Source organism: Anser cygnoides, chromosome 6, assembly GCF_040182565.1.
Source record: "Anser cygnoides isolate HZ-2024a breed goose chromosome 6, Taihu_goose_T2T_genome, whole genome shotgun sequence".
Taxonomy (NCBI): Eukaryota; Metazoa; Chordata; class Aves; order Anseriformes; family Anatidae; genus Anser; species Anser cygnoides.
In genome coordinates, this window is record NC_089878.1 from 17,599,832 (window position 1) to 17,612,601 (window position 12,770).

The 12,770-nt window shown below is 37.9% G+C and overlaps 1 protein-coding gene across 8 annotated transcripts in view; it reads left to right on the forward strand.

The window, feature by feature from the left end:
• Positions 1–12,770, forward strand: part of ZNF385B (zinc finger protein 385B) — a 170,493-nt gene that overhangs the window by 102,227 nt on the left and 55,496 nt on the right. For 6 of the 8 annotated variants that reach the window (XM_067000076.1, XM_048061394.2, XM_067000077.1 and 3 more), the window contains one exon: positions 10,100–10,230. The exons of the other annotated variants lie outside the window; for them this stretch is intronic. In XM_067000076.1, the coding sequence (XP_066856177.1) occupies positions 10,100–10,230 (131 nt within the window). The remainder of the gene's footprint in view (positions 1–10,099; positions 10,231–12,770) is intronic. 8 annotated transcript variants of the gene reach the window in all.

The window sequence follows — 12,770 nt, forward strand, 5'->3', positions numbered from 1 at the left end:
TAACTTTAATTACAAGAATAATAACAGGAAAGGTACCACTGAAACACAGTTTGTCAGTCTTTCAGGTTATATTTGATGTGGTGATGTCAATAGTAGGCTGCCCTCCCTCTGGAGTCATGTTGCAAACACTGTCCTCAAGGGTAATTAAAGCTAAGCACACAATTACAGCAGCCCTGATTTGTTTGGACTTGTTGGTTTCCCACTGTCTCATAGCACCCAACATCACAAATGCACCATGTTGAAATGAAAGGATTATTTATTTCTGAGTCTCATGCTGTGTGTATGTTTAAATGTTGCGGTGGAGGTGGACTGTAGCCCTGGGTACTAAGGTAAGCGTCATGACACCGATTAGCAGTGGGAACTGGGACTGCATGGTCTGTTTTATGCTTTTGTTTTGCTAAAATGATTCATGGTTGTGTGGTCTTAGCTAAATGCTGCAGCTTCTGAATACTCTAAGGCACTGGTGATCTATAGCACTTTTATTTTCTGAAACATTGACAATTTTTTATTGGACAGAAAGCTAAATCTTATTCATCAGTGAACCTGGTTTCCATGGCAGACAGTTTCAGTAGAGCACTTTCAAAAATCTGTATTACCTGTTGATACAATCTTTTACCTGATGGACATTTAGGGAGCAATGCCAAAAGAAGATCTTAGAAAAGGAAAACAAGAAACAACTTGGGTAACCGAGTTTTCTAGAGGTGACTGTGTAGAAAGTGGGAAAAGCAAATGAAGCATGAAATTATCTGAGCCATGATGACTTTTAAGAGAGTTGATAATTGTCTAATTGGTTAAATGGTTAGACACATCTGTGAGGTTGCCTCTGGGTCTAGACTCCCTTTTAACTTTGTGTACACTGTTGCCAAGCTGCTGCGTTGGGGTATTGAAGTGGAATAAGGAGAAAGAAGCCAACTGCAGACATAAATGCTCCAAATGTACAAGATAAGGTGTGATGGCTTTATGTGAGCATTAGCAAAATGGTCACCCATCAGCATTCCCTTTGATACACTTGTTAGTGGATAGCAACTCAGGACGTCCTGAAGGAAAGGCTGTGTTGAGCCTCACTAAGAATTAGATGATGAGCTCAGTGGTGTCAGAATTTGGGATAAAAGGGCTAGGTATTGAGAAACATCGTATCATATGAGAAGTGTAGGGGAAATTCACTCTCTAGAAAGCAAACTGCAACCAGGTTCTATCCCCAGTATTATGGAACTTTTAAGGTAGTGTAAATTGAGTCTTTTTTTACAGCTGTTCCTTAGGAGGGACACTTCAGTTTGTAAGGAAATATTGTGTTAAATCAAAGGATACTTTTATACTCTCCCCTAATAATTTTTCCATTTTCTAGATAAAGATACTTATTTTAAGAGGTTGCTCATCATTATACAGCAGTTCCCTAAAGGGGAAAAAGCACTTGTGCTTGTACTGGCATGGTAATAAACTGTTGGCACAGGTTAGTTACTGTGTTGAGATCCTGAGATAGTTACTGTGCTTCATCCTGGGACACTAACCAATTCAATGCCCAGCACCCAAGAACACGCATTTAAGACAAAACAAAGTAAACAACAATAAAAACAAACATGGGATGTAAGTTGTCCCATGCTCTGGACAAGATTGTGGCTTCAGTAGGCTGGTGGTGATATTTTTTCTTTTCATTAGGGATGACAGCATAAAAGCAAATAGTGCTCTCTTACTGCACCTTTGTGTTGGGAGAGTGGAAAATGCAAGGGGGGCAAATGATTTGAGTAAAACAACAAAAGAGATCCTTAGGATTTCAGAAAGATCTCTGTTTGTATAAATGGCAAGAGAGCTGAAAAAGAAACAGCTTTTTTTTTATTATTATTATTATTTTTTCTGTCATACTTGGACAACTTCAAAATAGAAAACCACTCCAAAGCAGCATTTCCCAGAACCAGGTAGGAACAGAGGAGAGGGCAGAGTTGCTCAGGCCGTGGGTACCAGAGGGAGAGGTCTGAACAAGCCAGGAGTTTCCAAGAAAAACAAGCTGGAGTGGACTGCAAAACTCTAGCTGACTTTAATGCAGACAGGAGTATTGCATTTATTAATAGTTGTCATCGTTTGCTTAGAGTAAAATCCAACTTACTGAACTAGATAGTGTTAAGATGTAACAAGCCACTCCACTTTTCAGTCAAACAAATCATCTTGTTTGGTTTAGAAAATTATAAAAAGAAAATTAGCTCTTTTAAGTTACTAATGACAAATATTTCCATACTGCCTATACATAATAACAAATTGTGGTTCTGCTGCAGCTAGAATGTTTCTTCTGAATATCAGTGAAGAATGGTCCTTATTTTACCTAATTGCTTAAGCTGGAGAAGGGGCCAGTCCGAACAGACATTACTAATATAATACTTCTAGAGTTCATTTGACTTGGGAATATAAATATTGCAAAAAGTGTGTGGAGCAATGTAACACAAGTGCTGTAAAATTTAAGCTGGGTATTGCACTAGTGTTTCCTTTCTCAGCTGCAAGAATACAGGGAAGACTGGAGGCAAAAGGAGAAAGAACGCTAGTGTGGGTCACATTCTGTAAACCTGGGGAGGGATGGAGCTCTCCCAAAAGTTAGGAGCAGGTAATTGTAAGTTATTTAAGGAAAATGTAAGGTAGTCTGTTCAATTTCTAATTATTGGACTACTCTGCATATTCCATCTTTGTGCTATCTTATATATAAAACCTACAGGGATTCTAGTTATTTCAAACTACTAGAAATGCAGTACAACTGCAAGGAGAGTAAGAATTTCTTGATCAATGTTTTGATCTACATGTCTCTAGAATAATGAAATTACAGTTTTCTATAGTTATCCCTCTATGCTCCCACCCCCTACTATTGATAAACATCGCTATTTGTTCTCCATGATTTTGGTGTACTAGATGTTGAGATTAGGAGAATAAATATTAATGTATTTCTATTTATTATTATTATTATTATTATTATTATTATTACAGTAGAGATTTTAAATACCAGCTTTTCTATGATTGCCTTCATATCAAGCTTATGTATAGTATTTACAATATTTAGTCTGCATAAAACATTGGAGAAGGAATATTAACAAATCACAGAAATTAGTGATTCCAAGTCAGTCAGATTTATGTTTTTATTTTAGAATCCTTTTAAGAAATACATGCAATATATAGCTATACTTCTTTTCTTTCTGATTGTAAATAAGCTATATATAATCATCAACGCTAGGTAAGTAAGTAATGGTTGACTTTTTGGATTGATGAAATGGCAGAAATTCCATTCATTTCAGCAGCATCAAGTTTCAATTAATTTTTGGTATTGACCTAGTCAGTGGAATCCTACATGTATTTGAAAAGCAGAAATACTTCATTTCACGGTATCTGATTTTATACAAAAGGAGAATATGGAATTCTGTTAGCTTGTCTTAATAATACATTTATTTCTAGATGATAATGGAAATAGTAACTTAAAGCATACTGTAAATCACATTTTAATTTGTAGGGACAGAATTATTTTCATCATCTGACATGTTTCTTAGATAGGTCATACTTGAGCACAAAGATCTTAAACTGTGCATTATATAGGTTATTTGTACATTGCAGTGAAGTTGCGTCAAATGCCTCTGGCTTTTTTGAAGCAACCACTGAAAAAATAAACGCAGACTGGAGTGAAAATATTTGACGTGTCATTTTGTATGCATATGTTGCTTTGCAACACAGGCCTGGGCTAATCCTTTCTGATAACTTGTGTTAAGATGCTTATGCAGAGTGCTTCTTGCTTAATGCTGTTGAATAGCTGTAAGCTCTATACCAGTTCTTGCTGTCTCTCCTTGTGGCTTCTGAAAAAAACAAACAAACAACAAAAAAAACCACACATCTTTGAGGATTGTACCCATTTTTAGTTGTCAGACTTGGATGGGGGTGTATCATTTGTTCTGTTTAAATCAGTTAATATGTCAGTGGAAGGTCTGATTGGTTCTTTGGTTTCTGAATAACATTTGAGGTATGAATTCAGTGCATTCCAAGTTTTAAAAGATGTGTAAGTAACTAGCTCTGGTGATAACCATATCAACCCTCAAAGGGCCTGCATCCTCATTCATTAATGAATTAGTTTGCATGGTGCCCTGGGGACATAGAAGTTTTTAGCATTTTTCCTATTGTCAACTGGGGGTTGTGTCATATCTCATACATACTGGGGTTTTGTTTCAAGGTATTTTTAAAAACAAGTTACATTGTCTGGATAGAGAACATATTTTAGGATCATGTTACTTTGCTGTTAGGGAAGCTGCTGAAGGAGTGGCCTTCTCTCTTCTTTACTACTTTACTTTCAACCCAATGGAATCTCTATGGATATCATAAATCTAATTTATCATAATTTTATATTATAAGGAATCAATGTTTTGCTGATTGAATTCTCTAAAAAATGATTGAAATGCAATATTTTTTCACATTGTTTTGTATTTAAGAGGTGAGAATGTCGTAAACTTCATGAATATTAATGGCATCCTAGAATAGCTTTTACCTTAAGCATTTTGATATTAGCACCTGCTTTTCAGAAACTCAGAAGTATTTTACTTGGAATCCACTTTTTTTTTAGCAGATTATCTTATGCGTGAAGAGGAGCACATGACATTCTGTAATGCCCATGTATAGCAATATACAACAAGCAATATTAGAAGATTCCTAAATCATGTAAACTTTGAGAAGGAAAAAAGACTAGTATTTTATTGTTCAATATAGAGAGATATGGTAGGTGCTGTGGTGACAGATGTCATATGAATACCAAAACTAAAAAATACAGTAACATTCAAGTGACTGATTTTGCCTCTCATTTATGGTGAAAAAAAATAATGGTATTGAATGTAGCTAGGTCTGGGGCATGATGAAATGGAGGCATTGGATCCTTGGCAAGATACCTATTGATTTTTTTTTTTTTAATGGGGTGCTTTCCTGTAGTTAGGTGTTACTTTCTTTTTTGAAATATTATGTAATTATACCAATTTTCCCATAAAGGTGCATAAAAGCAAGTGTAGGCTTGGCTTTTTTTTTTTTTTTTTTTTTTTAACGGCACAGGCAATAGAGCTGAAGAGAGTTTTATTTGTTATGAAAGCCTAGGTACTACTTTTGTCTCTAACCTGTTTATAAAATGGTTTTTGAGGCACATGCTGAAATAAATATTTCTGACAACGTTCAAAGCTTCCACTGACAAAATTAATAAATTGAACTGAAAGCTGTAGAGACCCAGATAAAGGTTATGGGTGAATGCATGCAGAATTCTCTCAGAATTGTTCCATGAAACATTTCAAACATGTCCTGCTCGGCCTTAAGGCTTCTGGAACTTTGAAGGAAAAAGCTGTAAATTGAGATGACAGTGTGAAGTATAAAGGCAGGGTGACTGTGCATACTGTGGTTGCAATCCATAATGAATTCAGCCAACGTGCAAAACAAAAGGGACAAGTTGTCACCCCCACCCCCAGAAGGGATACTTTTGGCTCAAGCAGTGTCTGAAAAATGCTTCGCTAAAAAGGTCAAGGGAGGAGAAACCCCAGAACTCACCCATCCCATCAGTTGTTCACATGTTGCTACGGTTCCCTGACTGGGTGGGACAACTAAACGTTGCTCTAGAGGGTGATGGCTCCTTATAGCCAAAAATGGTCAGACAATTCCAGGATGAGAAAGCCAGCATGTCCTGTCCCTAAACTGAAACTTCTTCGGTGTAACTGGTGTAAGTGGTGGTGGGTGTTAATAACTCAGATGAGGCGCCTTTGATGTTTTACCCAATACTGTGTTGGGCACAAGTTAAACAAAGATGACCACATGCAATGTGAAGTGGATGCAGATTGTCCAGTCCACAGAAATTTTTTGACAGGATACTTTAATTCAGTCCTGATAGCACTTCGGTTACTCTTCCACTTGCTCCTGTGTTGACTGTGGACTTCTTCCTTGGATCTGAGGACCATAGTGTTGTATTAACATCTTTAAGTAATTAAAAATGGGAAGGAATTGAATATGGCCCTAGATTTCTCTACAGTGACCTTTAGTGAAAGCTTTCCAAGACCATGCTTTCAAGTTTGAAAAGTGTAATTTGTTTATTTAAATATGCTGAAATTGTTCACAAAATGTCTTAGATGAGTGATTTATGATTTTGTATGTGTGCATATGTGTAATAGTCTAATACTGACACAAATCAGAGGAATTAATGTGCAGGCATTACATGTTTTTGTGTGTTTGTATGTGATAGAAAATGGTCTTCAAGAGAAAATCAGAGGTAATATTTTCACAAGTAGTTTTCGGGGGGTGCAAAGGGAGCAGTTGTGTGCTTGGATTTCACTGGACTTGACACCTCTCTTGAGAGGGATGACTGGTGGCAGAAGCTAGCTGTGTTTGCCTCTGCCTCAACTGTGATCTTGCCAGTTGTGCCTTCTGCAGCTTTTCTGTGGAGCAGGAAAAGAAGAGCAGGGGAGTTGCTGGAGACTCGTGGACCCCCTTTGCCACCTGCCAGGCTGGCTGTAACTCATCTTTCGCTGGTGCTGCCATGGGAGAGACCGGCACAAAACTTTCCAAATGCCTCCTCCAAAATATTGATTTCATTGCTTAATTATGTGCCTTTTTTGTTAGACACGGATCAAGTTTGGATAAAGATGACAAAGCCTAACCTTTGTAAAACCTTCAGTGTCCCAGTGAGTTTCAGAGTGCGTGAAGCCATGTGTATGTGGTAAAGAGAAACAGAACATGTTACACAGGGACTTGCTTTTGAGACGTGTAGGAGGAAGAAATTTTTTTTTTATAAAATGAGACATTTTGGATCAGATGAGTTTGCTTTCCCTCTCTTAGACAACAATAAAGCAGATCAGTTGAGGTTTGGTGCATCATTTTGGCAGTCTGTTGCTTTCATCCCCTGTGCTTAGGTAGCTCCCACAGAAAAAGGTTAGAAATTACAAATTTGAAATCAGCAAATGAATTTACAAGAAAGATCAGTTATATTTATGCCAAAGACTCACAAGTAGTTTAAAACAAACTGTGTTTGACATGGCAAATTGTCTTTATCATTAAAATGCTAATGAAATGGTAAACATCTGTTAAATTTATGATGATAATGAAGCTTGTCAGCTACATCTTTCTTATGCCAGTATTCTTGCTTAGCTCAGGTCTGCATACAGACCTGGTGTAGTGATGGCAAAAATCTATTTGACCTTTGGAAGAAATGCCATTGGAAAAGTATGCCCTGTTCTGTTGGATCAGATCATTGTCCTGAAGTGCTTCCTCCTGTAGTTCGGGTCATCCTTACCTGATCACTCTTCCAGAGGCTTTCAGATGCGGGTCTGAAAATCGAACTTCAGTCAAACAGGACTACTGGTATATGGTTGGCAATAGTAGGAGTAGTAAACAGCAAAACAGAAGCGAACAAATTTATTATTAATGCTTACACTAATTAATCTGGTAGGTGTGTATGTTTTCTGTTCCACAGGGGCTCTGAACGTATCCTAATCTAGTGGTCATGTATTATGCTGGCAGCAGAAACACCATGGGCTGCTAAACTGTGGGCAGATTTCAGATGTATTTTAAATGATCTGTACTCAGTTGAGGCGTACAATGAAGATTGCATTGTTTAGCAGAGGATGCTAATAGTTTTTTAATTTTTAAAATTTTTATGCCAAATGTTTTCTATACCTCAGTTATATATAGCATCAGAAACCTCGCTTAGTTCTGATTTTAAATGCCAGTCACAATTTAACTCTATTCTGTTCTCTTTTTTTTCTGTAAAATTTAGTTAAAAGATGTAACCATATTTAGCTTCATTGCTTCATGTTTAGCTTCATAGCTTAATTGAAGTGTGTATATGCAAAGAGAGGACAGGTCTTTTTTTAACTCCATGCATCTTTAATTGCTTCTGAACTTCAAAGAGAAACTTGTAGAAGTTTGATGATGATGGCATTTTATAGAGTTTAGGTAATTGAATACAGTGTAGCTGCTGTTGGAGTACAATTCTGAAATCTAAATTATGTAAAGGTACTGTTTCAGAATCAGTGAGTAGAAATAATCATCATTTTTGCAGTCAAAGATTTTCTTTGGGTAAATCCTCTGAGATGCTGCTTTCCTGTTGATGCTTTTTTTTTTTTTTTCATTATGGATATGGAGTCGAAACTATGGGCATGTTAGACAGCCTTTAGCTTTTTGACATTTGTGACTCCATTTGAATAAGCTTTGACTTAATTAAGTACAAGTGTCAGTGAGTTACACAGGCTCATGCAGAATGCAGGGTTTAACTGACTTAAAGATTTGAAAAAAACTTGCATTTATGAAAGTATCAGGGTAGGAGAAGAGAGAAAATATTCTGGAATAGTGTATCTCAAGCATATTTTTCCGTTCAAGTTGTGCAGCTCAGTTGGGATGGTGTCCAACAGTTTTCTCTCCATAGTTGTCAATGACCCATCTTTCCGCTATCCTCACCCTTTGCCTGTAGAAGAAACAGAGAATAGATTATAGCCTGTTACTCATCTGCTAGGCCATAATACAATGTTTACTATGCTGCAGCTGTGATCAAATTGACTGTGTCTCCAATGTCTACAAAATTTGAGCTCAGGGCTAGTTGTAAGTGTTTGGCTATCCAATAAATTCATGCAGCCCCATCTGGCTTCTGAACTCTGCTTTCCTCTCAGATACTATAGAAAGAAGAAACTACAGGTTTGAAGTCATGTCTGTGGAGGCAATGAGATGAAAAAGGAGGAAAATTTCTCTGCCTGGAATTTTGCATGTCCTTAACAGCAAGAAAGGGAGATATTTAATGGAAGACTGGTACTTAAGCAGCCCATGTGGATTGTCTGGCATCTTGCAAGCAGATGCAAATTATTTGATTTTGTGGGAGAAGAGAGGGAAAACTGCTTGGTTTACTTTGCTCCTTTTTTCCCCTCCTGACTGAGTTTAAAAAGCTCAGACAACTTCTATGAGAAAAAAGCTTAGTTACTGTGTCAGCTCTGCTTGAGACCAAAGAAGCTCCCAAGAGAACTGTTACACTCCTGGCTGATGTGCTGGCCACTGGTGAGCAGGAGAGGGAAGTAATGATGGAGAAATTCTGGCAGAAGGGACCTAGAGGAGAGGCAGAGAATGACTCACCCTCCTGTAAAGACATGGGACACTTGTGTTCCAGTGCCTGCTCAAGTCTGTGTTGAATTATTTATTCAACCCAGGAAGGAGCATCTGAGTTTTGTTGTTGTTTGTTTTTTAGTTAATTTTTGATTTCAGTGCAGGGAAATATTGTTTGAAATCTTTTTTTTTATGATTTCAGGGGGAAAAAAATACTCCCACAGGCATAGCTGGGAGCAGTGTGCTAGGCATGCTATCGTGTGGATAGGGCAAACAGCTAGTTATAAATGAATGTTTGGACATCTGTGCCTTCACATTCCTTTGGGATCTTGTTGGGGAGTGATTCTCAAGTGTATACAGCAACAATTCCAGTACGTGCATTTCTGGAAAGCCCACTTTTTGGGAGAAAGATCTGTGCTCCAATTAAGAAAATGTTGATTTGCATTGCATGTAGAGAGTTCGTGTGTGTGCCAGCTGATTATCTGTTGTCCGTTTTCTAATATTTGTGTTGCACTGTAAAACAGAAGGAATTAAATATATATATATATTATATGAAATGATGTTTGTGCAGCACCTAATAGTTACAGAAGCCACCAGAAGAAGAAGAAACAAACACGCAGCTCACTATTTGGAAACAGACCTCTGGATTTCAGCTTGCATGTACTGCCTGCGCTAGCTGATCTAATAGGCAACCATGAATTGCAAAAGCATCTGACTTCCATGGGCGCCCATCCTGGCCTTTTTGGCACAGAAGAATTCTTCAGCTTTAGGAGGATTTATTCTACCTGCCAGGGTGATTTATATACCATATGTCTCCTCTTCAGCTTCCGAGTATGCATGGCCATAGGGAAGTGCTCTGCCTCATCTCTAGTGTGTGGAAATAGGTTTCTTTTAATGATATTAACTCCTGCAGAGCCACTTTATTACCTCTGTGCATTATTTGTTCTTGGCGGTTGTGTCAGCAACAGATAGCTATGCTGTGTGTAACGTGAAAAGGAGAATACTATGAATTCCTGGTTTTGTTTGCTCTTGGCAGGCACTACTACGCTTCCCACCCTTGTGCGCACACCTGCCTTGATGATGCAGCCCTCCCTGGATATCAAACCCTTTATGCCCTTCCCCGTGGACAGCAGCTCTGCTGTTGGATTCTTCCCAAATTTTAACACAGTAAGTAAAGGTGCTTCTGCATTTAGTTTCACTGTAATGCTTTCCAAGCCAGTTCTAACATCCAGTATTGAAACAAACCTAGTTTTAGTAGAACCCTGTTTGTCTGTGCTGTGATGGTTACTGTTCCCTCGTGTGAAAGTCTCAGGCTGTTACCCAACCTTCTTGCTGCAAATGGGCCCCATCTTTTTTTTTTTTTTTTTTTTAACTTGGTCTGTGGGGGTGTTGTTTGCACACAGAAAAAGCCCCATGGTAGAGCTTTAATGAGCAATGGAATAGTTTTGGGTGTTTACCTGGGCGTATACATTTCCATGAGCAGTAAAAAAAAAAAAAAAAAAAAAAAAAAGCTAATGGAAAAACTGGACTGGCAGGTAAGGCCTAGATCCTCCACTGACTTAAACATGTTGAGTGCACTGAAACTAGTATTTTACATGCTGCCACTCAGTTTCGATTGTGGAGTTAATTCAGCATAGAACAAGTCGACAAACAGTAAGTTAATAGCAACAGGAAGAAAACTGCCCCGGTTCATTTCTGCTGAGTCAGTAAATATGCTTTGCTCATCCATGACCATTGCCTGAACTATAGAGCATCATGGTAGTCACTGTTGTTGTGGAGGGATGGGAAGGGGAGCACTGTCACCGCCAGCGGGCAGCGATCAGCTGAGCCACCACCAAACATTTCCTTTGCAAATTTGCCTTCTGCCTGAAGTTAATACAGCAAGAGGATTTATTCTTCTTCCTGACTTGCAAATAAATCTTGCTGACAGGCCTTGTGGTTTGAGCACGTGGTGCTGTGGGATGGTTATGAGGTAACATATCAGCCAGCTTCTTTCAAATGTCAGCAGCCCAACTTATTTTATAAACTATAGCAAATATTACTAATTCATTACAAAACAGGCATGTAAAAATTGTCTGTTTGTGGGAGATGTGAGGTTATTCATGTGTACAGATCTGGGAGGTACATAAACATACTTGTGTACAAAGAGAGAAAAGATAAAAATCCAGGTATTTTTGAAGTGCAGGAGTCAAAACTTAATACAGTTTAAGACAGCAGTATGTCATTCTCATCTCCTGGGCATGATGCAATTCATATTCATTTTCCTTTGTCTAATGCATTTGAAAATTTTGTTACTGATTTGTCTGTTTTCCAATTGCACTGGTATTATAGCTGAGCTTTTTCACAGAAGTGTACATAAAGTCTTGGAGAACCTTTTCTTTAGGGATGCTCTGGTTGTAGTCAACCATTATTTGCTTGCTGGTGTTTTTATTGAATTTCTGAGCTTCTGTAGCCTCTAGAGGCAGATTAATTTGGATATTTAGACTGTTTTTGCCTATGTACACTAGCTTACATTTATCTAGGTTACATTCTATTTGCCTAATTGCCAGAGTGTTTATCCTTCACACCTGCCACTTCTCTCCAAACTTCTATGAGTTTTATTAAAAGAGAAGCCTGGGGTCATTGGCATATATCTTCTATTCCTCCCTTGGAATTCTTGATAATTATCCAAAATCACACTGTCATGCACCACAGACACCACATTCTTAAACTCTCCTTTTGGAGGAACAGTATTTCAGCACTACACTATTTCTAATTCACAGGCTTTACCATTTATCTTGTACATATTGATTTTCCTTAATAGCCTTTTATAATGGACTTTATAACTCATTGGAAAACTAAATCATTCATGGTTATCTTCTGACAGGCACAGTGAACGCCAGTTGTCATACATTTCCCTTCTTTTTAACTTAGCACAACCTTTGTAAATGTAGATTTCTATGCTTTTATTTTTTTTCCTTTTTATCCAAGTAAATACAAATGGGGGGAGGGAGGGGAGATGTGTAAATAAATAAATATAATAAAGTCAAAATCCTTTTCCAGAAGATCAAATTTGAGTAATCACAACCAAAAATCAGTTCACCCATGATGTATGCGTCTTCAAAAGTTCCTTAATTTTTCTTCTTGTGCAGTACCAGAGTATTGGAAGAGCTTTTGCCACACACATGCACATACACACCTTACAAATTGCCTTACAAATTAATCACTCACAAGAGGACTTGTCAAGGGCTGTGGACAGTGACACCTCTGGCATGCAACTCTGAATCTCTTTGCCTTTGGTAGGACTGAGAGGACCGCCAGCACATGCCAGGGCCACTGTTCACTGAAGGTGGAATAAAGAAATGTGGTCTCGAGAGAAAACTTCTCTGCATCAACCTGTTTATTTTTCAGTTGCAGCCAGATACAGAGGTGTTTTTTCTAAACCCTGTCAGGAGGTGATTTCTAACTTAATTTCAATGGCCTGAAAAAGAAAAGTTTCTGCTGAAGAGCTTGATACTGCAACTACCAGGTCATGAAGAATAAGGTAAATTATATTAAATAGAAACATGTTTAAAGGAACACCCCCTACCGTGTTTCCAAAATAACTTCCTTTATTTATGGAAATATATTTAAAATCTGGGGTAAATCCTCCTTTTATATAGTTAACTTTAACAGTTTTCAATTCTGAAAACATCTGTGGTGCTATGGATGAAACATCAGTGTTCCCA